This window comes from Ornithorhynchus anatinus, chromosome 3, assembly GCF_004115215.2.
Source record: "Ornithorhynchus anatinus isolate Pmale09 chromosome 3, mOrnAna1.pri.v4, whole genome shotgun sequence".
Lineage (NCBI taxonomy): Eukaryota > Metazoa > Chordata > Mammalia > Monotremata > Ornithorhynchidae > Ornithorhynchus > Ornithorhynchus anatinus.
Window position 1 is genome coordinate 17,062,909 of NC_041730.1, and position 26,445 is coordinate 17,089,353.

The window sequence follows — 26,445 nt, forward strand, 5'->3', positions numbered from 1 at the left end:
TAAGCACCGGGGTAGACTCGATGTAAGCACAGTAGATACAGTTCCTGCCCTTCATGGGGATCACAGTCTGAGGGGGAGAGAGAGCAATAATGGCCTTTATTTAAGTGCTCGCTATGTGTTAAGCACTGAGGTTTACACAGTCTGGACAAAGTTCCAGTCCCACATGGGGCTCACAATCTACCTCATCCCTGTTTAACAGACGAAGAAACCTGCGGCCCAGAGAGGTTAAGTGACTTGTCGAAGGTCACACAGTAGGTCAATGATGGAGTTGAGACTCGACCCAGGTCTCTTGATTCCCGGGATGTTGCTCTTTCGACTACTCACATGCGTCTGAAGGGAGGGAATGCAGTGGGTGGAAAGGAGAGAGCGTTGCTGAAGACTCGGGGCTGCTATGATCTGCAAGGAGAGATGGCTTGGGGAAATTTGGGGAGAAGGCTGACCAAAGGAACATCTCAGGCTGCAGACGGGCAGCAGCAGGCAGATTCTAACAAGGCCATCCGGGGAGCGGGGGGACACGTCCCCACCCAGATGTCTGCTCCCTGGGGACGGCGGGGTGGTGGTCCCCACAGCTGTTGGAGCTGGACTCCCAACCCCGCTCCTCCCAGGTCTCTGTTGCAACCCGAGAACTGCCAACTGGGGCATTTTGGTGGCTTTCTGGGCCATTTGCTCTTTGAACTCCATCCTCTCCCAGACCTCATCCCCCCACTCAAGTCCCTGTCCCCGAAATGAAGAGTTGGCACTCTGCTTCCCAACGGGGATGAGATGACCCCCGTTCTCCTCCCCGCTCCGGCCCCAGGTAACAAAATGAAGGCGCTAACTGGGTCCAGGCCCCTGGGGGGGAGGGCAGGGTGAAGGCCCAGTGACGGCGCTTGCCCTCTATTCCGTCGCTCTCATTTTGGAGAGGAGGGGCATCGAGTGGGAGGAAACTGGGAAAGGGCAGTAGGCTACGGGGTCATTTGCTTGAGGACAGCAATTAAGGATAGAGTTTAGTCTCTGGACTCACCGAGTTTTTGAGATCCAGATACTTGGTGTTTCTGGTTACTGGCATCCCAGATAAGAAAGCCAAGATGTCATTGTTGGCCTGGAAAACACACATGCACACACATACACACACACACACACACACACACACATGTAAAGAGGTGTTCTCACCCCACCATACAGCGATGGCTAAGGATTAGTAAATCCTCTCCCCGAGCATGTAGGGCCCTGGGACCTGTATACCAACCCTGTTCTTCCACTTAAGGGGGCAAACCTCACCCTGGTTCAGGCCTCTGCCGTGTCCCAGCTGGGCATCTTGCCTGGTACCGCCTCCACCTCCTCAGAGCAGTGCCCTAAGCGAGTGGATTCCGCCAGCTGTCCAATCTGATCGGTCTTATGGGGTCTCAACACACCCAACGCCCCCGACCCGACAGGATCCCTTCCCAATCTCTGGCTATATCGCACTCAAAGCATCTCATCCAGAAGGCAGGGGATGCACCCGCCCAGGACGACGAGAGGCTCACCCTGGAGAGGGAGGAGTTGGGGGGACCGCGAACGGGCCGCAGAGGGGACCTCGACCACGAGGCTTGGGGAGTCACCAGCCCCAGGACCGCAGGCAGGCCGAGAGCCAGGAGGCCCAAAAGCTGCCGCGGGGAGGCCGGTCCCGCTCACCTCATCCAGCACGGCGTTGCGCTTGGCCCGCTGCCGCTGCCGCAGGAGCACCAGGCCCGCGATGATGTCAGACGGAACGATGTCCAGGTCCCGGAAAAATTCGGCAAAGAGGTAGGCGATTTCCGAGTAGGCGTCCTGCAAAATCCGGCGGGGAGGGGTGGCGGGGGGGGGAGCACAGGGGGAAGAGGAGGAGCATGAGGGAGGAAGAGAGACTGGGTATCAAATCAAACTGGGCATCAGCAGTTCGGTAAGTGACCAGCTCCTGCCTTCCTCAGACTGGCTGCTCCCTTGGGGCGGGGGCCCAAGGAGGGGGGATGTGGCGGAGGGAGGGGGAGAGGGCTTGTGCCCGCCAAGGGTCTCCAGATCAGTCCCTGGGGGGTTAAACCCACCCGCTAGAGCCAAAGAAAACCACTCCTTTCCTAAAACCACATCCCTTCCTTTGCTACTTGCTCATCTCTGGTGTTCATCATTCCCTGGGCCTGAAGGCTCCCGGCTCCCCCGCACTCTGGCCCCTAGGCTCTCCATGCTGAGCAGCTTCCCATCAGTCCCTCTTTGCTCGCCCCCAACCAGGGGGGATGAGGTCCCCTGGAGTCCTGACCTGCTACCCTGGAAAAACAGGTGGGAGAATGGGGGCTGTAGGGCACACAGACCAACTGCACTTAAGTCTTATTCCTAGCTCCCATTATAAACTAGAAAAAGCAGTAAAATCCTGCATTCAACTGAGTTTCCAGGGTCACTCTATTGGAACCTAAAAATACATCACAGATAAAAGCAATTGGCCATGACTTTCAACAAATGTCACTGCGGGGAGTCCTTTGTTATAACAGTATTCTCTATCATGGGACTTCCTCTTTCCCAGTGAAGTCTGTGAAAATTCTCTTTAACCTGCTTTCACCTTATCGGCAAGTGTCCTCTTATTTGGGTCTCAGGACCCAGAATGCTGCGGGAACCAGATGAAGCGACCGGCCCGTTTGGCCCTCCATCTTTCTCCGCGACCTTACGGCTGGCCCCACTCCCTGCCAGGGTGCTCGGGGGAGGTACGTGGCCCCCCCACCCCCGGCCCGGATCTGCCTTCCTCCGCATCGGATTGCCCAATCTCATCCTGAACCGGCTCCTTCTGGTTCAGTCAGAGAGCATCTGTGCTCTGTTCCCTCCAGGCCCTCGAGCCGCCCCCAGGCCCAGTTCCCAGCAGCCATCCTGTCGTTATCGACCATTACGCCTCAGAGAGCTCAAAGAAAGGAATCTTTCGGGCATCTGGTCAGCCTTTGGAGGACCCGGCAGACCTTTCTGAATTGTTACCTACTCAAAATTGGAAATAGGAGAATGGGCAATATTTGTGGGGTTGTGTGTGTGTGTGTGTGCATTGGGACACTGGGGTTGAGCAGATTACAGGGGAGCAAAGGGGAGGGGATGAGGGGAAAGATGGCCAAGAGCTGCCAGACCCCCTCAACTCCGGTCAGTACTGGGCCAGAGTGACTGATTCATCCATCCATCCACCCAAACAACCATCCATCAGGGTGCCCAGAGTGTCTACTGTGTGGAGAGCACCATTCATTCTAGGGCTTGGGAGCAGACCAGAAAAGCAGAAGACACGGTGGTCCCTGTCCGCAAGGGGGAAAAGAGGCAGGCACGGATTGCGTACGTTCAACGGAAACAAGAACAGCTACAACTGGTGACCACAAAATAACTCAAAGAGGGAAATGAATAAACTGATATCCTCCTGAGACCAGGGTGGCTTCTGGGAGGCTGCTGGGATGACCTGACCATGAGAGGTGGGGCGGGTTGGAGAAGGGCTCTTGAGTACTTAGGGAGCCTTAACTTCACCTGAGAGGTCGGGGGTGGGGTCCTACAGTATTGGGGTAGTCCAGGAATCCCTGAACCCATGGAATCATGACCTGGATCTCCAGGGTGGGCTCAGAGCCAACCAGGCTTCCCAGGATACTCAGGCCTCAGGAGAGGATCTCCCAAACTAGTCCTATCCTGACCCAAACGCAAAGGATTGGGAAGGAGCCATACCAAACCCCAAAATACAGGGAGAAACCAGTATCATCATCATCATCATCATCCCAGGGAACAATTTCTCTCAACCTGGAGGGAAACAACTTGGCCAAGGCCTTATGGTCTTGCGCAGAAGGGTCCTGGGCAGGAACCAACATCAGGTTGGGGGCCCTGTCCCCCAAGTCAGGAGATGAGGGCTTCCTGACCCTGCTTCCTGGCTTCTCTTCCTAAACGTCCCTCCACTTGGGGCTCTTCTGAGAGCCCAGTTTGGTGAGTACATTCAGGAAGTAGCCCTGCACCATTCCTTAGTCACGTCCTTTAGCTTAGCTATCTCTGGCTCCCTCCAAAGTGGTCCTTTTTTTGGGTAAAACAAGCCCACTGGTGAGAAACAAAAGGCTGTCTGGTGACAGTTTTCCTTGAGGTCTAAGATCCTCCAGTAAAATGAAGTGACAACTATGGGTTTTGCCACTCGCCTGTTGTCTGACCTAGGCCGGGTCATTCCCCAGCTCTGAGCCTGTTTTCCCAGCAGTAAAATGGGGAGAAAATTCCCTAGAGCCTGCACACGGCCAGGAGACCATAAATTAGCCCTGGGGCATGGCTGTCCGGGTGCCGATTCCTGCGGGAGAATGTCTCCAGGAAGCAGGATTCTCATCCTCATCCTCCAGAGACCCACCTGAGGCTGGGCTAGTCTTGAGGTGGGGTCTGAGCCTTGTGGGGTTCGATCTGTTCCCAGGCCATCCCCAAGAAGCTGGGATGGCCCTCTCCCCTTATGGTATTTGTTAAGCGCTTACTATGTGCCGAGCACTGTTCTAAGCGCTGGGGTAGACATAGGGTAAATCAGGTTGTCCCACGTGGGGCTCACAGTCTTAATCCCCATTTTACAGATGAGGGAACTGAGGCCCAGAGAAGTGAAGTGACTTGCCCACAGTCACACAGCCGACAAGTGGCGGAGCTGGGATTCGAACTCATGAGCCCTGACTCCAAAGCCCGTGCTCTTTCCACTGAGCCACGCTGAGTGGCTCACGTAACACTGAGTCCCTTATTCAGGCAGCATGGCGCTACCAGCCCAAGAGGTCCACCAGCAGGTGGGAGAAGCAGGTGTGGTCAACGCCCTCACCGTACTGAGAGATCCTCCTGCTCTAAAGGGGGATTCCCTAGTACTTACTGACTGGGAGTCCTTGGTACGTGTACAGCAGAGGAAAACTTTGAGACGACGAGACCAGCTGGTGGCTTGACCCTCCTCCAAGCGATGTCTAGAGGGAGAGAGAGGGAAAGAGAGAGAAAGAGAAAGCAAGGAGGAGGAGGAGAGTGAGATTGAGACAATATTTGTGAGGGAAAAGTCGGGGGTGGGAGGAGGGGAGGGAACAATAAACAGAGCGGGGTCAGAGAGAAAGGAATGTTGCCTATCTCCAGCACCCATACAAAAGGAACCCCTGAAAGAGGAAATCTGAGATTGCCCAATGGTGGTGGCGGCGGGGAGGGGTGAGTGCATGAGGCACACAGACTTCTAGACTCAGTGCCAGAATGCTGAATTCAACTCTCCGCTTTGCCACCAATTTGCTATGTCTCTTCTCAGAGCCGGCTGGGTCACCCATTAAAAAGGACAATCACTCTTGTGCCCTCCCTGAAAGCCAGAGGCCAAAAGTGTAAAGCGCCCTGAGCTCCCGGGAAGAAAGACATCAAGCAAAAATGAACCATTAAAAAAAAAAAATCCACTTTGAGAAGATTTGAAAGCATCTTAAATGTCAGAGGAATTCAGGCAGACAGGTTTACTGGCCCTTGGGCAGCCCGGAGCTGGAGAGGAAGGGAGGGACGGGGGGCTCCTGGCTTGGCAACTGACTGGATGCGAAGGATCCCAGGTCTGAGACACAGGATTCCTCAGCCGACAAGGTGGCTGATGCTCGGGTAGCCCGGGAGTCTGAGCCAGGGGACTACCTGGGAGCTGCTGGGAACTACAGGGAAGGGCAGGGAAGGCATTTCTGGAGCAGAGGACCCAGATTCTGGAAGGAATCAAACCCAAAAACTAACTCCCTAACTCCCAAGCTTGTCTCCCTGGCAGGTAGTGGTGGGGGGAGTGGTGTCGTGGCTCTCCTCCTTTCCCACAGGGCTGCGAGGGGAGTGTGGGGCCCAAAGTGGTGGGAAGAGGGTGGAAGGGAAGCAATCTGAGGGTCCCAAGCAGTCACCGGGCAAGCAGGCCTCTCCCTGATGGCCAAGACAGGGCCTCTCACCTCATACTGTCCCGTGAGGCCTCTGCTCTCAGTCAGTCAATCGAATTTACTGAGCCCTTATTGTGTTGAGAGCATTCATTCATTCAATCGTATTTATTGAGCACTTATTGTGTGCAGAGCACTGTACAAAGCACTTGGAGAGTACAATATAACAGACGCATTCCCTGCCCACAATGCACTTAGTCTAGAGTTCCGTGTCCCTGTGGATTTCTGAAGTAGAAAAGTCCTCTAGACTGTAAGCTCTTTGTGGGCAAGGGACCTATCTCCCAACACCGTTGTACTGTACTCCCAAGAGCTTAGTACAGCGTTCTGCACACAGTAAGCGCTCCATAAATACAATTGATTGATCCAGCTCCCCGTAACACTGAGCTACCTGCCAAAGGCAGGCAGTGGGGTGGCGAGGGGAGGCTACCCCGACACAGGCCCAACCAAATTGGACTTGATGGCACTGGGGAAACACAGCAGGCGGGGAGGAAGTGGAACAGCCGTGGCGGCCACCACTCTTTTGTTCCGATGGCAGGAAAGCCCCTTTAAATTAAAAAGACGCCAACCACCAAAACCCGAACCACAAACCAGCAGGCAGCATGGGGCCCCAGGAACGCTTACGGGGAAAGCCGGTGACGGCCTGACCGAGGAAGACACAGATCACGGCCAGGACGTGGAGTGGGGACCGGGAACAAGGATTTGGGGGGATGGGGGCTGCCACCCAGATGGATACACTGAGCAGGATGAGGACCGTAAATGGTTTTGCGGGATTTAGGGAAGACCGAGGCCCCAGAACTTTAGATGCTTTAGGAATTGGCTGACTGGGCAAGAATGTGGACCCAGCAGGGTTGCGAAGAGAAGGTCTCGGGCCAGGCCAGAAGTGACTATAAGAGGCACCCGACGGGAGCCCCACGTGGGACCGGGATTGAGTTTGATCTGACTGTACCTTATCTAGCCCAGTGCTTGGTACATAGCAGGCGCTTACCAAATACCACAACTACTTCCCCTATCTGAAATCTATTTTAATATCTGTCTCCGGCTGTAACCTCCTCACGGGCAGGGACCGTGCCTAGCAACTCTGTTGTGTTGTACTTTTCCAAGTGCTTTGTACAGAGCTCTGCACGCAGCGATTGATAAATACCATCCATCGATCGTTAACAACTGACATTATTATTTGTGATCACCTCCTCGTAGGACAACGGGGCATATTGTTTCTCTCGGTGGCTATCAAGGACCCAGAGGGGCTCCTGACCCCCAGCCTAGCCTTACCGCAGGTTGTACGTCCTCAGGTTGCGCTGCCTCCTCTTAGTGGCCCGCAGTTTGACGAAAGTCCGTCCCGTGGGGTCAAAGACGCACAGCACGGTGATGCAGACACTCAGGATGACCACCCAATTGCAGACCACCATTCCTGCCAAATCAGGAGGAGAAAGACGGAAGGCGGAGGGGAAGGGGTCAGGCCGTCTATTCACTCCTTTCTGAGGCCAACCTCTCCCAACTGCCCACCCTGGCTCTCTCCTCTGTACTACAATGTCAATGGCATAGACAGATCCCCGAACGCCGAACAAGAGGCGGAAGATCTCAACTGAGCCTGCGGTTGCCGAGGTGCTCACTCACAGGTCCAGTCTCTTGGAATGATCCCGTTTCTGCCTGGGACTGACCCAAGCGTAGAGGCTGCTGGGTGACCCTTTGGTAAGTGACATGGTGCTGGAGCCCTAACTGGGGGCCCAAACTCCCTGCGTGGCTGAGGGGAAAGCGGGTGCCAGGTGACGGCAGGGCCAGGCTGCTCCCGACTCCGCCACATCTGCTGGGTGACTTTGGGTAAGTCACTTAACTTCTCTGTGCCTCAGTTACTTCACCGGTAAAATGGGGATTAAGAGCGTGGGCCCCATGTGGGACGGGGACCGTGTCCAACCTGATCAACTTGTATCTACCCCAGAGTTTAGGACAGTGCTCGGTCCATAAGCGCTTAACAAGCACCATTACTATTACTATCATTATTATCCTGGTTGTGGTGGGGGCCCAGTGACTGTACGTAGCAGGAGCAGGGGCAGGGTCCACAATGTCGGGCAGGGAGTCTGGACCCCGGCTGGACCACCTCTGAAAATGGGGGCAATCATCCCCACCCCTTAACTATCTCACAAGGCCGCAGCCAGGCGGGAGGAGCCCACAGAGGAAATTTCACCCGCTGAGTGGGAGCCAGGCCCTCTGCTATGGAGACGCTGACCTACCTAGGGTAACATTCTTGGCGGTGATGTCATTGCAGGAGGTGTAGTACTGGGTGAGCCAGACGATACCCACGATGGCATAGATAAACTCGATCAGCAAGATGGCTGAAAAGAAAGAGTCCGGCAGGGTGATGGCTTCCCAGAGGGCTGCCTCTTCCCCCCCACCGCGGCTGGATGCTTCTGCAGGGCGAGGGGCAACACCAGGGAACGAAACGCGCTCTGCGGGGAAACAACTTTCTTGGGATCCTGTCAACCTAGAGCTTGGAACGGTGCCCGGTGCGTAGTAAGCGCTTAAAAAATACCATAAAAAAAATCCTCCTGAGCCTCTCGGCGGAAGACGGGTGAGAAAGGAGCATTTGGTCCCACCATTCCGATGCTACCCAGAGTCTTCCAAGCGTTTAGTACAGTGCTCTGCACACAGTAAGCACTCGATAATTCCAGTGGTACCCGGGGACTGAGATCCAGTGATGTTCCCAACAACTCTGAGAACTGCAGCCCCGGAGGGGTCACCGGCTTGGATTCCGGGATCCTTCTTGGCAAGACCTTTATTGTCTCTCTTGAGGTGGCCCTTTCTCTCCTTCTCTTTATTGTTCCCCACCTCTTTCCTTCATCCACTGGGGAGGCAGCATGTCCCAGTGGAAAGAGCATAGGCTTGGGGATCCGCCACTTGGCCGCTGGGTTGCTCACTTCACTTCTCTTTGCCTCAGTTTCCCCATCTGGAAAATGGGAATTCAATACCCGTTCTCTCTCTCCCTTAGACTGTGAGCCGCATACGGGACAGGGTCAGTGTCCAACCTGACTACCTTGCATCTACCCCAGGGTTTAATACGGTGCTTGGGACTTGGGAAGCACTTAACAAATGCCACGCCTATCATTAGTGACATGTCCCACCCTCCCCCGCCCCCATCCCCCACCTTCTCTGCCAAGCCCCATCAGGCACCCAAATGCCATCTGCCTCCCTGCGGAGCTGTTCCCTGGGAGGGCGGTTCAGAGAGCTGGATCTGATTGAATCCTTTCTCTAATCTTTCAGCAATTCACATAGAATTTCTCCCTCAAGCTCCTTTACCCAGAAAAATGACTTAGGGAGGCTAGGTGGAAAAGGGAGAGACCCTTCTCAGCCAGGCTGTCCCCCAGAGAAACTCATGACTATTAGCATATTCCTCATCAAACAGTGATAGGCCCGCCTGCCTGCTTCGCTGTCCCCACTTAACACTCAACACAAACAGGGACTCCTTAAATGGGCGGTAGATGGCTCCAGGCTGGGCTCGGGGAAGAGGGGAAAGAAGTAAGAAGCCCCCAGCTCGTTTTCCCGAAATTAAAAATGCCACCTCAGGGACGGAGAAAGAGACAGAGGTGTCGGGGGGACGGGGGACTGAGACCCCCAGGGAGAGGTCAGTGGGAAAGGGATCTGGACTCTCCTACCACAACCCAGTTCGCATGCTTCGCTCCTGTAATGCTAACCTTCTCACTCTACCTCGATCTCTTCTATCTCGCCGCCGACCTCTTGTCCACGTCCTGCCTCCAGTCTGGAATGTCCTCCCTTCTCATTCCTGACACTCTCCCGCCCTTCAAAGCCTTACTGAAGGCACATCTCCTCCAAGACGCCTTCCCTGAATAAGCTCTTTCCTCTTCTTCCACTCCCTTCTGCATCGCCCTGATTTTGCGCCCTTCATTCCACCTCCCTCCCAGCTCCACAGCACCCATATACCTATCTGTCATTTATTTACATTCATGTCTGTCTCCCCCTCTAGTCTATAAGCCCGTTTTTGGGCAGGGAGTGTTTGTTATATTGTTCTCTCCCAAGCACTCAGTACAGTGCTCTGCACACAGGAAAGCGCTCAATAAGTACAAATGACTTACTGACTGACTCTGGAAGAGGCAGAGAGAGAAGGGATGTGATTGACGCCCAGGAGATGGAGCTGGGCCCTCCGGGTGGTGTCAGGACGGGGCTGTGGTTTAGGAGGAAAGGAATGCTGTGCCTTGTGAGCCGGTGAAGGAACAAGGCAGTTGAAAACCAGGTGGAAGTCTGGTGCTCAGTGCATCTGGGGCTACAGAGGGAGGGCAACACGGGTCTGAGAAGCAGCGTGGCTTAGTGGATCGAGCACGGGCCTGGGAGTCAGAAGGACCTGGGTTCTAATCCCGGCTCCGCCACGTGCCTGCCGTGTGACCTTAGGCAAGTCACTTCGCTTCTCGGTGCCCCAGTTATCTCCTCTGTAAAAAAAAAAAAAAAAAATTGGAGATTAAGAGTGTGAGCCTAATGCGGGACAGGGACCGTGTCCTACTCAATTAACTTGTAACTACCCCAACATTTAGAACAGTGCTTGGCACACAGTGTGTAACAAGTAGCATTATTATAATCATTATTATTATTATTAACACGGGGCACGCCGCGTCCGCCCGGCCCGGGCAGAGACGGGGCGCGCCGCCCGACGCCGGCCGCGGGCCGAGGAGCCGAGGGCCCTTACCCAGACGGACGTAGAGCACGTACTGCATGGAGTCCCGCGGTTCCGTGTAGAGGATGCCGCCCCGCATGCTCAACCAGATGATGGCCATCTCTGCGATCATGCAACTCAGCAGGATGCCCAGGTAGCCCCGCCCGTGGTCCACCAGGTTGAGGGAGCAGGTCTCGTTGGGGTTGTACGCCAGGCCAAAGAGCACCACCGACAGAATCACGAACCTGCCAAGCACGGGTCGGGCTATCAGTGGGGAGACCAGCTGCCCGGGGCGCCTGGGGCCGGAAACGGGGACGCTCACTAGAGATCCTCTAGACTGTGAGCTCCTTTTGGGCAGGGAACGTGTCCGCTAATTCTCTTGTACTGTCCTCTCCCGGGTGTTTACTACAGTGCTCCGCCCTTGGAGTTTGAGCCCCGATCACCACTGGGGACCAAGCCAGTCATCAGCGGGAGAAGAGGACAAAGAAACAGCTACTGTGGAGAGGGTCTTCCTCTACTTCCCCACCGAACCCCGCCTCCCTCCCTCCCACCTGACCCGGGCCCGGCTCTCGGGCGCGTAGGTATTTCGGGGCAGCTGAGACAGGAGGGTTAAAGGAAGGGGAGGCTGCCGGAGCGGTCCACGAGAGCCTCCCCCGAGAAAGGCCCACCTGTTGCCACTCTCCCTTGGGCACACCGCACGGGGGCCGGGTGGCTGATTTTGGAGTCTCGGGCTCCCCTCGGGTCGGAACTTTTTGGGGATGGGGAGGATAGTCCGTTATCAGGCAAGGGACGAGGGAGCAAGGAGACATCTGAGAGCCACCTGTGAGGCAACAGGGGGGCAGTGATGCCGACACTGAGGATGCTTGGGGGTCCCGGAGGCCCTAGACTATCAATTCCTTAAGGGCAGCAAGTTTGTCAGCTGTTATTATTGTACGCTCCCAAGGATCCAGGGCAGTGCTACCCACGCAAGAGGCTCTCGATAAAAGGAGAGATGGATGGATGGATGAATGAACGGCCTTCTGCCTCCTCCCATCTTACAAGCAGAAGGGCTCTGGGGCATGATTTGTCCACCCCAGCCTATCCACATCACGCTCCCCGCTCTGGCCAAGTTAAGGCCCCGGGCTTCCCCCACGTTCCCCAGGCCCAGTCGGGGATTCTACTCCCAAGTGTCTCTGTGACTTACCAGGTGGTGTGGAGGAGGAAGAGGAAGATGGCTGGCAGGACGAGGTCATCACTGCCCACAGACCAGCGCCGGCGGAACACCACGATCCCGGGCATGGCTAGCGGGTCGGGGGAGGCTCAGCAGGCCCGATGCTCACCTCCTGCAGAGAGCACACGGGATCAGAGCGTCAGTCAGGGCGCGGGAAGGGAGGCACCCGGATCCGCTCCTTGGCGAGGCTCGAAAAGCTCGGCGGGACCGACCCGAGGGAAGAGACGGAGATGGGGCCGGGACGGGGGGAGGGAGAGTCTCCCCTCTGAGAGCTGGTGGAGCTCAAAACGGACGCACTGACCTTAGGCATCGCTGCCCCTACTTGCTACGGGGTGCGTCTGCCACCCTCAGAAGAGTGGCATCTGAAAACATAAGATGAAAGGGGTGGAGGTCTCAACAGCAGCTGTGCATCGCTGCCATTCCCACTGCTGCCCGGGGCCCATTTCTGCCGTTTGGCCTGATGCGGGCTCCGCCAACTCGGCCCCTGTTCGGCGGCTCGCCCCAAGCAGGCACCCGGAGAGCTGGCGCACCCACCTCACCGGCACCCGCCCCAGCCCTGCCACCTGATGCGCGTGCCCTGCTGCCCCAGCCCCCCGCCCGCTCCAGTCACCACCAAATACCACCTCCCCACCGCCGGTTGGCACCCACCTCTCTCACTCACAGGCCCCTCACTGATCAGTGCCCTCCTACAGAGCCCGTCTCCTGCTGACGGCTTCCCTCGCCCCCTCCAGCCTCTGATTAAAACGATGCGAAGATGCAAAGGTGACTGGCCGAGGGAAGCGAGGAGTTGGGAAAGGGGGCGGACTTTTAGAGAGTGCGTACCAAGACTGTGTCCTTAAAGGTCCCGGCCCTGCCTTCCTGGGGGTTCTTGGGGAAGCTGGGGGCCAAGGGGGGGGGGGGGGGGCGGATGTCTCTGCCTCAGTCTCCCCTTTTGCACACCACAGAGCTGCCTCACCTCTGGGCAGGGGGAGTGGCAGATGGAAGGAGAAATCAGTTGCTCTCTGGCTAGCATTTTAAACTAGCCAGAGGGAATAATAATAATAATGTTGGTATTTGTTAAGCGCTTACTATGTGCAGAGCACTGTTCTAAGCGCTGGGGTAGATACAGGGTAATCGGGTTGTCCCACGTGAGGCTCACAGTTAATCCCCATTTTACAGATGAGGGAACTGAGGCACAGAGAAGTGAAGTGACTTGCCCACAGTCACACAGCTGAAAAGTGGCAGAGCCAGGAGTCGAACTCATGACCTCTGACTCCGAAGCCTACACTCTTTTCCACTGAGCCACGCTGCTTCCCAAGGGAAGGGGCGGGTGCTGCACGAGGAATATAATCCCACCCACTCATTATTCCTAACTAGTTGTGGGGGCACCCCGTGGCTCAGTGGAAAGAGCCCGGGCTTGGGAGTCAGAGGTCATGGGTTCGAATCCCTGCTCTGCCACTTGTCAGCTGTGTGACTGTGGACAAATCACTTCACTTCTCTGTGCCTCAGTTATCTCATCTGTAAAATGGGGATTAAGACTGCGAGCCTCATGTGGGACAACCTGATTCCCCTGTGTCTACCCCAGCGCTTAGAACAGTGCTCTGCACATAATAAGCGCTTAACAAATACCAACAATATTATTATGTGTGAGTCTGTATGTGTCTGCACATTGCGGGCAGGGGTTCATTCATTCATTCAATAGTATTTATTGAGCGCTTACTATGTGCAGAGCACTGTACTAAGCGCTTGGGATGAACAAGTCGGCAACAGATAGAGACAGTCCCTGCCGTTTGACGGGCTTACGGTCTGATCGGGGGAGACGGACAGACGAGAACGATGGCACTAAACAGCGTCAAGGGGAAGAACATCTCGTAAAAACCGATGGCGACTAAATAGAATCAAGACGATGTACAATTCATTAACAAAATAAATAGGGTAACGAAAATATATACAGTTGAGCGGACGAGTACAGTGCTGTGGGGATGGGAAGGGAGAGGTGGAGGAGCAGAGGGAAAAGGGGAAAATGAGGCTTTAGCTGCGGAGAGGTGAAGGGGGGATGGCAGAGGGAGTAGAGGGGGAAGAGGAGCTCAGTCTGGGAAGGCCTCTTGGAGGAGGTGATTTTTAAGTAAGGTTTTGAAGAGGGAAAGAGAATCAGTTTGGCGGAGGTGAGGAGGGAGGGCGTTCCAGGACCGCGGGAGGACGTGACCCGGGGGTCGACGGCGGGATAGGCGAGACCGAGGGACGGCGAGGAGATGGGCGGCAGAGGAGCGGAGCGTGCGGGGTGGGCGGTAGAAAGAGAGAAGGGAGGAGAGGTAGGAAGGGGCAAGGTGATGGAGAGCCTCGAAGCCTAGAGTGAGGAGTTTTTGTTTGGAGCGGAGGTCGATAGGCAACCACTGGAGTTGTTTAAGAAGGGGAGTGACATGCCCAGATCGTTTCTGCGGGTTGTCTATTCAGGGGTTGTCTATTTGTTGCTGAACTGAACTTTCCAAGCGCGTAGTCCAGTGCTGTGCACACAGAAACTGCCCCCTAAATGAATGAATGTGTGTGCGGGCAGGGGCGCTGGCGGTGGAGGGACTCCCACTAAGAGGTCATGGGTTCAAATCCAGGCTCTGCCACTTGTCAGCTGTGTGACCGTGGGCAAGTCACTTCACTTCCTCTGGACCTCAGTTCTCTCATCTGTAAAATGGCAATGAAGCCTGTGAGCCTCACGTGGGACAACCTGATGACCCTGCATCTCCCCCAGCGCTTAGAACAGTGCTCTGCACAGAGTCAGCGCTTAACAAATACCAACATTATTATTATTGTAGTAAGCCCTGAACAAATACCAACATTATTAAGTAAGGGACTCGCAATGGACCAGACCCCTTGTTGGGTAGGGATGGTCTCTGTGGCTGAACTGTCCATTCCCAGCGCTTAGTCCAGTGCTCCGCACTCTGCCACTTGTCAGCTGTGTGACCGTGGGCAAGTCACTTCACTTCTCTGGGCCTCAGTTCCCTCATCTGTCAAATGGGGATGAAGACCGGGAGCCTCACGTGGGACAACCCGATGACCCTGCACCTCCCCCAGCGCTTAGAACAGTGCTCCGCACGTAGTCGGCGCTTACTAAATCCCAACATTAGTATAGTTAAGCGGTCGATCCGTAGGACGGAATGGATGAAAGGGAGATGAGCGGGCGGGGCGCTTACACGGCCGGTGGTCTCGGGGCGGCGCATCCTCCTCTCCGGGGGCCGGGCGGGCCGGGTCCGGCCCGGGGCCCCCCACGACCCCATCTAGGCCGGCCGGCGGGGGAGGGGGGGGTCGTGCCGACCGGCCCCCCGGAAGTGACGTCACCCCCGGGGCCAACCGGGGGGCGAGAAGAATGGACACGGAGCCGGAGCCGGTCCGGGGGCAGGGGATGGGGCAGGGGCCCCGACGGGCGCGCTCGGCTCCGCTCGGCTCGGGCTTCGGCTCGGGCTTCGGCTCGGGCTTCGGCTCCGCTCGGCTCCGCTCGGCCCCAGGGCGCGAGGCGCGCGCGCGCACGCGACCCCAAAGGGCGGGATACGCCGCCGCCGCCTCCTCCTCCACCCCCCGCCCTCTTCGAGGGGGCGGGGCCTCCGCCGGGGGGCGGGGCCTCCGGACTCTTCCCCCCCCCCCCCCCCACCCCGCATGGGCCCGATGGGCCGGGGGGAGGGACAAGACGGGGAAAGGGGGGAGGGGGAAGAGGGGGAAAGGGGTTAGGAGAAAGAAGGGGAAGGGGAGAAAAGGGGTGGGGGAAGAGGAGAAGCAGGGGGGAAGGGGAGGGGGGAAGGGAAGGGAAGGGCAGGGAGGAGGGGGGAAGAGGGGAAGGGCAGGGGGAAGAAGAGGGGAGAAAAGGGGAGGAGGGAGAGGGGAAGGGGAGGGGGAGAGGAGGAAGGTATGGGGAAGAAGGGGAGAGGGAGGGGGGAGCAGGGAGGAGGGAAAAGGGGAATGGGAGGAGGAGGGAATGGGAGGAGCAGGAGGAGGGAGGGTAAAGGGGCATGGGGGGAGGAGGAGTGGGGAGAATGGGAGAAGAGGGGAAGGGGGAGAATGGGAGGAGAAGGGGAAGAATGGGAGAAGAGGGGAAGGGGGAGAAGGGGAGGAGAAGAGGAGAAGGGGAGGAGAAGAGGGGAAGGGGGAGAAGGGGAGGAGAAGAGGGGAAGGGGGAGAAGGGGAGGAGAAGAGGAGGAGAAGAGGGGAAGGGGGGAGAAGGGGAGAAGAAGAGGAGAAGGGGGAGAATGGGAGAATAGGGGAAGGGGGAGACGGGGCGGGAGGAGCGGCCACCGGCTCCCTGCAGGACACTGGCCTGGGCCTGGGGCCCGCCGGGGGAGGGGAGGGGAGGGGAGGGCCTGCCGGTCAGCCGGGCCGGACAATGGGAGCTGTCAGGGAAGAGAGAGATCCTCCAGCGCCCGGATGCCGGCGGAGTTTAGGAGGCTGCCTTCTTTCTCGGAATCCTATCGCGGCCCCGCCGGACCGCAGGACCGAGGGTCAAACCTCAGGAGCTGGAGGGCCCGGGCCCACGGAAGGCGGGGGGATCCCCGGGGAAGAGGCTGGTCCATGATGGGGACCGGGGGTGGGGGGGCCGGAGAGGAGAAGGCAGGGGTCTAATCCCAGCCACCGCTTGCCTGTCGTAGGGATGCGTGACGTTGGGCGAGTCGCTTAACTGCTCTGCGCCTCAGTTTCCTCCTATGTAAATATGGGGATAAGATACCCCCTTCTCCCACCCTCTCAGCCCTGGAGCAGGGGCAGTGTCCGATCTTATGTCGTATCTACTCCAGCAGTTAGCGCAGCGTCTTCACACACAGGCAACTCTGAACCGAAACCACAATTATTAGTGTCACCATTAGCCGGAGTGACAGAAACCTCCAGCAGCCTCTCCCTCGACCTGCTGCAGGGCGCTTAAAGATCAGATTCGGGGAAGGCAGGCAGCAAACTACCTTGGGGCCCAATAAATATTAAAAAGCAGTAACATCCTGGACACCGGCTGCTCTACCCGAGTTCGGGCCCACCACCGTCAATCCAGGGAACCGACAAATCGCCGACATCCCAGTAACTACGCCCTCCTTGTTCACCAGGAGCACCTACGGCCTCGCCTTCTCTCACGCCCTGGAGAGCTGTCCCGATTTGCGGGCTAACGAAAGGCACACCCATGTGGGAAAACCCGCTTCCTTCCCGAAGGCGCCCCGCCTCAGAAGGGAGCATGCCACCAACAGACTGGGGCCAGCTCGGACTGGAGGAACCAGCATCCCCCAAGCCACTGCCCCGATATCGGTCAGGTGCCGCCCGAGTGCCACCGAGAGAGGACAACCGGACCACCGGCTCTCCTTGAACTTCCTCGTTCCCCCTCTCCGGACCGGAGTCAGCTTCCCCCTTCCCCACCTGAGCCGGAAACCACAGGTGCCCTCCGTTCCGGCCGGCGGACGGGCGGACGGGCCTTCGGCCCAGCCGGCCCCGCCGGCCCCGGGGTCAGTGGGGTGTATGGGCTGCCGGGACGGAAATCGCCCATTCCACTCGGCATCACGGCCATAAATCTCCAGGCCGCTATTTTCAAAGACCCTGAATGGTGTTCTTTCTCCGGGCGACCCCAGCACCTCACAATTCCGGGATTGTTCGCCTCGTGGTGGGGGATGTGATTTCATCTGTGGGAAATGTCTTGGGGTGGTGGTGGTGGGGAGTGGTGAGGGGGGAGGCAGTCTCCAGGCCCCGTCTCATCACAAAGGAGCCTCCTCTGCCCTGGCCTGTGGGCGTGGTGGCCCTCTGAAGGACGGATGCTGGGGTGATGGGTACGGCTTGCCTTCCTAGCCTCATGGGGCCCCTTCCGGCAGGGCTGGAGCTTTCTTTGGGGCCAGAAGACTCAAGGAGGGAGCCTGGCCAACAATTCCCTCACTTTAGAAAGGCAGGAATCCCAGATGGCCTCAGCCTATCCCACTCGCTATCCTAGGCCCTTGGGCTCTGTGGCCTGAAACAAATAGGCCTCAAGTAAATAGGAAATTTAATAGTAATGGAAGCTTCGGCCTATCTCGTGGGTATTGTTGCTCACGGCTACCCGGTTGGGACCAGGCATGTGTGAAAAGGGCTAAGCAAAGCTGATGGACTGTGGGGAAGGCACAGGCCTGGGAGTCAGAAGGCGGCCACTTTCGGACTCAAAGCCAGAGGACTCACTGGCTGGCGGTGGGTGGCAGAGCCAGGACCCGTGACCAGAGGCTGGGGCTGAGGCTGGAGGCCGGGAATTGGCTCTGGGATTTGGGAGTCGGGAGTGGTTGCCCATCAACCTTCGCACGAAACAAAAACTCCTCACTCTTGGCTTCAAAGCTCTCCATCACCTGGCCCCCTCCTAACTCACCTCCCTTCTCTCTTTCTACTGCCCACCCCGCACGCTCCGTTCCTCTGCCGCTCACCTCCTCAATGTCCCCCGTTCACGCCTGTCCCACCGTCGACCCCTGGCCCACGTCCTACCGCCGTCCCGGAATCCCCTCCCTCCTCACCTCCGCCAAACTAACTCTCTTCCCCTCTTCAAAACCCTACTGAGAGCTCACCTCCTCCAAGACTGAGCCCCCCTTTCCCTCTGCTCCCCCTCCTCTCCCGTCCCCCCTCTGCTCTTCCCCCTTCCCCTCCCCTCAGCACTGTGCTCATTTGTATATATTTGTATATAATATTTATTACCCTATTTATTTTGTTAATGAGTGTAGATCCCCTTGATTCTATTTATCCTGATGATGTTGTCTCGTTTTTATTTTGTTCTGTTTTGCTTTGCTGTCTCCCCCGTTTAGACTATGAGCCCGTCACTGGGCAGGAATTTGCTCTAACTGTTGCCAAATTGTACGTTCCAAGCGCTTAGTACAGTGCTCTGCACATAGTAAGCGCTCAATAAATACTATTGAATGAGTGGGAATCAGATGGGATCAGTGAGCTGGCCTATCAGTCTTTTTCCAACGAGGAAAGGGAGGCAGTGAAGTTGACCCTGATGGATAAAAACCGGCTGGATAAAATATGGCCGACAGAGTCAAGGAGAGCAGGCTAAAATACCACTGATAAAAAGATTCTTATCTAGGACACCAGGCTGACTTGCAGGGCCTTTCCTTTTTCGTCGTCATCACGACTCTCCAGGCACAAATCCCAAGGCCCCCTAAGTTTAACTACCCTTCCTTCAGCTCCGGTGAAATCTTTAATCAATTACCTTCCCTTGACAATACCTCTCCCCAACTCCCCACTAGAGATGCCAGTTTAGGTACCGTTAGCTAAGCGCGTCTATTTTCCCCACGGAGCCTCAAGGTCAGCTTTTCTCTGGCTCTAGTGTAGATGCCTGATCCCCTCCAATAAACCTGCAAAGCCCAAGTTTCCTCCCAAGGGATGAAGTCCATCTCATTAACCTTCCACTTCACACAAGTGTTTAGTTTTGGGTTTTGTTTTTTTTTTTTGTGGGTGTGTGGCTTTCACTGTCCTCTGCTCAAGGAAAGAATCTTCACCCTGAGAGCAGGGGTCCTTTAGAAAGTTAGCAAGTCTCAAAGGAGGCCTTGTACTCAGCACCTCCCCGGAGTCTCTGCTGGGCTTTTCCTCCAATGATCTCCTTAGAGAAATGCTTTACCATTGGCTTTAAAGAACTCACTCACCTTGTCCCCTCTCTTATCTTACCTCGCTGGTTCCCTACAACCCATACTCTCGCTTTGTTCCTTTAACGCCGGTCTATTCACTGAACCATGAGCTCATCTATTTCATGCCCAAACCCTCGCTCGTGTCCTGCCTCTGGCCTGGAATTCCCTCCCCCTTCATATCCGACAGACCATCACTCTCCCCACCTTCAAAGCCTTATTAAAATCACAACTACTCCATGAGGCCTTCTCCGACAAAGCCCTCATTTCCCCTGCTCCCTCTTCTTTCTGCGTCACCCTTACAGTTGGATTTGAATCCTCCATTCACCCCACCTTCAGCCCCACGGCACTTACATAGAGATCTGTAATTTATTGATTTTACGTTAATGTCCGCCTCCCATTTAAGCTCCTTGTGGGCAGGAGTCTTGTCGACTGACTCTGTTATACTGTTCTCTCCCGAGCGCTTAGTACAATGCTCTGCACATAGTGAGTACTCAAATACCATTCATTAATTGATTGAATGATCTCTAAGCACTCTGGCCTGGACTGGTTTCATTTTACAGGAGTAGGAGACAGAGGCCCAGATGGGATATGGCATATACCTAGGTGAGCTGGGTGGTAGTTTGTTCCTTCATTCATTCATTCAATCGTATTTATTGAGCACTTACTGTGGGCAGAGCACTGTACTAAGCACTTGGGAGTTGAAATGAGAAGTCCAGAAATCTACCTATCAGATCACCTTATGGCTGGATGAGCAGCATGGCCTAATGGAAAGAGCATGGGCGTGGGAGTCAAAGGACCTGTGTTTTAATCCTGGCTCCGCCTCTTACCTGCTTTGTGACCTCAAACAAGTCACTTAACTTCTCTGTGCCTCAATTTCCTCATCTGTAAAATGGGGATTCAATCCCTGTTCTCCCTCCTACTTAGACAAGATCCATCCATCTGCAAGATTTTTTTTTTTTAAATGGCATTTTTTAAGCCCTATGTGCCAGGCACTAAACTAAATGCTAGGGTAGATACAAGCAAATCATCAATGACACACTCCATGTCCCTCATGGGGCTCATAGTATTAATCTCCATCTTACGGATGAGGGAACTGAGACACCAAGAAGGGAAGTGACTTCCCCAAGGTCACACAGAACAGACAAGTGGCAGAGCTAGGCTTTGAACCCAGGTCCTTGTGACTCCCAGACCCGTGCTCTACCCACTAGGCCATCTGTTTCTGCACTTGGCACAAAGTAAGCACTTAAATACCACAATTCTGATCACTGGGTGTGGGAAGATGTGGCCTCTCAGGTTCCTCTCTGTACCTGGGCAAGGTTGAGGTTTCTCTGGCTTCCACAGAACATTCCTCATTGCACACAGATGCATTCAGGTGCTTAATACAGTGTTCTGCATATAGTAAATGCTCAATAAAAACCACTCACTGATTGACCGATTGATTCCCTGGCTTTTGTTAGACACTGCCAGGAAAGGAAGAGTGCAGAGGCCAGCCACCCTGGAGGTTGGGGAAGGACATCAGGATGGCCCCCTCCAGCTCCAGCGAGCTGGGAACTAACTGGGAACCAACTGGGAAGGGAAGCAGCATGGCCTAGTGGATAGAGCCCGGGCCTGGGAATCAAAAGGTCCTGGGTTCTAATCCCGGCTGCGCCATTTGTCTGCTGTGTGACCTTGGGCGAGTCACTTCAGAAGTCACTTCAGAGTCACTCCAGAAGCAGCGTGGCTCAGTGGAAAGAGCCCGGGCTTGGGAGTCAGAGGTCATGGGTTCGAATTCCAGCTCTGCCACTCGTCAGCTGTGTGACTGTGGGCAAGTCACTTCACTTCTCGGTGCCTCAGTTCCCTCATCTGGAAAATGGGGATGAAGACTGTGAGCCTCACGTGGGACAACCTGATGACCCTGTATCTCCCCCAGCACTTAGAACAGTGCTGTGCACACAGTAAGCGCTTAACAAATACCGACATTATTATTATTATTATTATTAGGAGAGAGGAAGAAGTTTCTCAGTTTGGGAATGCTGCACCGCATCAGGGAAGAAGTTTGGGGAAGCTTTGAGAATTTCAGTCTAGTCTGCTGGAACCTAAGAGGAGTGGGGAGCTGGGGACATTCCTAGGGGAGGGTCACTGCCGGGCTCCGTAGGAAAGCTTGGGGGCTTTGTAAAGATGATGGGGAGATAGTGTTGCTTACCAGAAGAACCCCTGGCCTAGGGATGACTTACTATGTATTTTGAGGAAGCCCAGTTGTCCCATCCAAATATAGCTGTGCCAGTCAGGGGACTTCCCCGCATGGCCCAGACAACCCTCGGAACCAGTTTTTGGTTCCCTAAAGCACCGGATAGTAAAGGTGCTGCATCGGTGGCTGTGAGTTCTAATCCTACTGGTGAATCAGAGACAAAGTCATTTCTCCTCAGCTCGCTACCTTGGTAACAGGCAAGAAAGGTAGGTCAGGCACTTTAGTGAAGACACAGCCCACAAATCCAATGACATAAAAGCCTTGCCTCCCTAAAAAGCTAAAAGGAATACCGGATCATAATAGCGATGGCATTAATTATCGTCATGTGCCCAACGATGGGGCGGATACAAGATTATCAGCTCGGACACAATCTCTATCCCACGTAGGACTTGCTATTCATTCAGTCAGTCCTATTTATTGAGTGCTTACTATGTGCAGAGCATTGGGAGAGTACAATACAACAATAAACAGACATATTCCCTGCCTACGTGAGCTTACAGTCTATACTTGCTATCTCATCTCTATTTTATAGATAAGGAAACTGAGGCCCAAAGAGGTGAAGTGACCTGCTCAGGGTCATCCGGCAGGTCAGTGGCAGAGCTGAGTCTAGAATCGGGGCATATGACACTCAGTCTTATTATCTTTTTATTATTAATAATAATAATAATAATAATAATCACCAGCATCATAATGATGGTATTTGTTAAGAACTTACTATGTGCCAGGTAATGTACTAAGCACTGGGGTGGATGTAAACAAATCAGGTTGGACACAGTCCCTGTCCCATGTGGGGCTCATGGTCTCACCCATTTTACAGACGAGGTAGCTGAGGCTGAGAGAAGTGAAGTGACTTGCCCAAGGTCACACAGCAGACAAGTGGCAGAGCCGGGTTTAGAACCCATGACTTCCTGGCTCCCAGGCCCATGCTCCATCCACTACGCCATGCTACTTCTCAATCACCTACCGAAGACCTGAGACTTCTCCTTTGGCTGGAGAGGAAATGACAGGACGCAGCACTGGCAGTTTGTTTCTCTTACCGTCTTTTAAAGAGAGTAGGTTTTCCTCTTCCCCGCCACTGGCCTCAAACCCTACCATGAGCCAGCCCGGCCTTGCATGGGAACTGGGGTATGAAATGCCCAGGCCAGGAAGAAGAAGAAGAAGAAGAAGAAGAAGAAGAAGAAGAAGAAGAAGAAGAAGAAGAAGAAGGCGGCAAGCAAGAGCACGCGTGGGTTAGCGGTGGTGTGTGACACCAGGCTGTGCCCATGTGTGTTCAACTCAAGTCAGAGGCCTGAAAGCTGTTGATTTTCACACGTCAGATGTGCTGGAGCAGAAGGCAGAACTGAGCCTGCCCAGGGGTGGGCCCAGATTTCAGCAAGAGAAAAGTGCGAAGCGAAGAGTTCCCTTCTACCCCACTATTTTGCCTGATGTCGGCCGGTAGAGGCAGGCACCGTAGGGGCCAAGCTCAGGCTGGGTTCAGTGCCCGACTCAGAGGGGGGCACCGGCTCTCGGGCGGATCCGGGCCAACTGGAGTCGTTTTCTCAGTCTTTCACCTAACAATAGTGTTGTTCACTTACCACCACCACTCCGACCCAGCTTGGAAACTTGGTCAGATGAACCTAGAAAGAAACAGCATTGGGAGGGGCTGGGCGTTCGGAATGAGTGGCAATCCAGCGTGGCTTAATGGTTAGAGCATGGGCCTGGGAGACAGAAGGACCCGGGTTCTAATCCCGCTCCTCCACATGGCTGCTGTGTGACCTTGAGCTCCTGTTACCTCATCTGTAAAATGGGGATAAGAGTGTGAGCCGCACTTGGGACAGGGACTGTGCCCAACCTGATTAATATGTATCTACCCTAGTGCTTAGAACAGTGCTTGGCCCATTCATTCATTCAATAGTATTTATTGAGCGGTTACTATGTGCAGAGCACTGGACTAAGCGCTTGGAATGGACAATTTGGCAACAGATAGAGACCATCCCTGCCCAATGACGGGCTCACAGTCTAATCGGGGGAGACAGACAGCGGAGCAGAACAAAAACAAGACAACATTATCAAGATATATAGAATCAAGGGGATGTACACCTCATTAACAAAATAAATAGGGTAATAAATAATATATACAAATGAGCACAGTGCTGAGGGGAGGGGGAGGGGGAAGGGAGAGGAGCAGAGGGTGGGGGGAGGGAAGGGGGAGCAGAGGGAAAGGGGGCTCAGCTGAGGGGAGGGGAAGGACTTCTGACATGACTAACACAACCTATGAAAAGAGGGTGCTTTCTTCTTGGTGCGGGGAGAGGGGGCAGGTTGGCAGAGGAGGGGATGGAGGGGAGGTTGGATAGGTTTATCTTCATGGAGTAAGCGATTAACAAGTACCATAATTATTATTACTAATATCCAGGGGAGAGAAGTCATGACACCTCCATGGGCGAAGTCAGCACATCCCAAATCCCAACCAGATTCCTCCGGCCATCCCCGGGGGCCTCAGCTGCAGATTCCAAGCCTTCCTCCACTCTCATCCTGGATTCCTCTCCCTCAGCACAGTTCCCTTTAGCACCGAGTCCCCACCTTCGCATGCTCGCTCTAATACTTTTCCGTTTGTCTACACTGAACTGAATTGGCCATCTGCTGCTGGCCCAGTCACCGACGCCGGCCAACTCTTTTGGAATCTGGCGCTTTCATTTCCTGGGATTTATTCTGGAGTGAGGAATGCACTGCGGAGACATGAGAGCGATCCAGAGGCCGGCTAGTCTCTTCCCTGCCCTGGAGGCTGGCGCCCCATCATTCCCCAGAATCTCCTATTAATAATAATAATTGTGGTATTTGTTAAGCGCTTACTATGTGCCAGACGCTGTACTAAGCACTGGAGTGGACATTCAAATTATAACTACTATTATTATTTTTATATTTGTTAAGCTCTTACTATGTCTACCACACTGTTCTAAGCGTGCGGATAGATTCAAGTTAATCAGATTGGACATAGTCCTGTCCCTGATGGGGCTCACAGTCAGAACGGGTTTTCAAGCCCCATTTTACAGATGAGGTAACTGAGGCACAGAGATGTTAAGACACTTGCCCAAGGTCACATAGCAGGCAACTGGCAGAGGCTGGATTAGAATTCAGATCCTCTGATTCCCAGGCCCATGCTCTTTTCACTAGGTCATACAACCCCACAAGTGAAAGGGATCCCAACAGAATCAATAGTCTGGTCTTGACTGAGCACTGCACCAAAGACGTGGATGAGCGCAATAGGGGAAAAAGACATGATCACTGCCCTAAAGGATAATAATAGTATTTGTAAAGCACTTACTACGTGCCACGCACTGGGGTAGAAAAATGATCACTAGGCTAGACACAGTCCCCATTCCACACAGGGCTCACAGTCTAAATAGGAGGAATATTAGGTATTGAATCCCCATTTTATAGATGAAGAAACTTAGGCTCAGAGAAGTGAAGGGATTGGCCCAAGGTCACACAGCAGACAAGTGATGGAACTGAAATTAGAACCTTTGGCTGAGCTTATAGTCTAATGAGGAAGGTATGCAGATCCCAGATATTTACAAATAGTTGGAACGGGAAGGGTGATACAGTCAGTCAATCAGTCAATGGTATTTATTGAGTGCTTAGTGTTTGGAGAGCACTGTACTAAGTGCTTGGGAGAGCATTCATTCAATGGCATTTCTTGAACACTTACTGAGTGCAGAGCGCTGTACTAAGCGCTTGGGAGAGTACCATATAACAATAAACAGACACATTCCTTGCCCACAATGAGTTTACAGCGTAGGAGAGTACAATATAACAGAGTTGACTGTCACATTCCCTGCCCACAAGGAGCTTACAGTCTACGAGGTGGTGCTTATAACCTAGATCCAGGAATAACTGCAGGGAATTTGTTTCCTATTAGGGAAGTATGGTCTCCCCTTTCAGCCTGTTGCTCTGCTCCTCAGAGGTTCGCATCAACCCGGGAATTTTCTTGTGGGAAGGGCAGAGGTCTGGGTGACAGAACACCTGGGTTGTGGTCCCAGGTCGACTCCTAGCCCGCCGGGTGTGTCACCTTGGCTGTTCCAGTTTCCTTCATTGTAAAAAGGGGGCTTTCTCCCTACCTCACAATCATGGGGTGAGGAAACAATAATGCGAAAGTTCCATATCCAGGGAATTACTATCATAATAATAATAATGTTGGTATTTGTTAAGTGCTTACTATGTGCAGAGCACTGTTCTAAGCACTGGGGTAGATACAGGGTAATCAGGTTATCCCACGTGAGGCTCACAGTCTTAATCTCCATTTTACGTAACTGAGGCACAGAGAGGTTAAGTGACTTGCCCGCAGTCACCCAGCTGACAAGTGGCAGAGCTGGGATTCGAACCCATGACCTCTGACTCCCAAGCCCGTGCTCTTTCCACTGAGCCACGCTGCTTCTCATTTCAATTAGCTGCTTTATTGGGCAAAGCATCCCTTTTTCACCTTCCTTGGAAATGGGTTTCATGGAATCATAGAACCTTTAGGGTGGTGGCCCAAGAGATCAGAATCCCAGGCAAGCCAGAGAAAAGACCCTTCTCCTATTTCAAAAGCTCATTAGAGAGGAAGCAATACACCTCCTCCCTCAGTCAACTGTTCCAAATTTTTGGAAAGTTCCTTTTTCAACATCTCACTTGAAAATCTCTCCTGCCATAGTGAAAACCAATTTCTTAGGATTTTACCCTCACGGACAATAGGGGATCTCCATAGTCCTCAGCTGGGCCTTCCGACAGTCTTTTCTTCTCCGGGCTAAATAAATCACATACCTTTAGTTCCTTTTCCAAGTCTTTAGTCATCTGTGTGTCCTCTTCTCTGGACCCTTTCCAAGATCTCTTTAAATCATAAAGCCAAAAGTGACCCTTTGACTCTGCCTCCCACCCGGAAGCCTTCCCTCTTGGCAAACCCAGTTCCC

The 26,445-nt window shown here is 54.4% G+C and overlaps 1 protein-coding gene across 6 annotated transcripts in view; it reads right to left on the reverse strand.

Moving 5' to 3' along the window:
- The window catches only part of DAGLA (diacylglycerol lipase alpha), an 89,656-nt gene that overhangs the window by 25,218 nt on the left and 37,993 nt on the right, over positions 1-26,445 (reverse strand). For 2 of the 6 annotated variants that reach the window (XM_029060249.1, XM_029060247.2), the window contains exons 2-9: positions 11,705-11,843; positions 10,555-10,766; positions 8,093-8,194; positions 7,134-7,272; positions 4,817-4,904; positions 1,654-1,788; positions 1,004-1,081; positions 325-396 (exon numbers count right to left, since the gene is read on the reverse strand). In XM_029060249.1, the coding sequence (XP_028916082.1) occupies positions 325-396; positions 1,004-1,081; positions 1,654-1,788; positions 4,817-4,904; positions 7,134-7,272; positions 8,093-8,194; positions 10,555-10,766; positions 11,705-11,799 (921 nt within the window). In that variant the 5' untranslated portion in view covers positions 11,800-11,843. Of the gene's footprint in view, positions 1-324; positions 397-1,003; positions 1,082-1,653; positions 1,789-4,816; positions 4,905-7,133; positions 7,273-8,092; positions 8,195-9,949; positions 10,231-10,554; positions 10,767-11,704; positions 11,844-12,032; positions 12,095-14,895; positions 14,947-26,445 lie in introns of those variants that run through there. The other 4 variants (XM_029060248.1, XM_029060250.2, XM_039911391.1 and 1 more) reach the window with 4 other exon arrangements.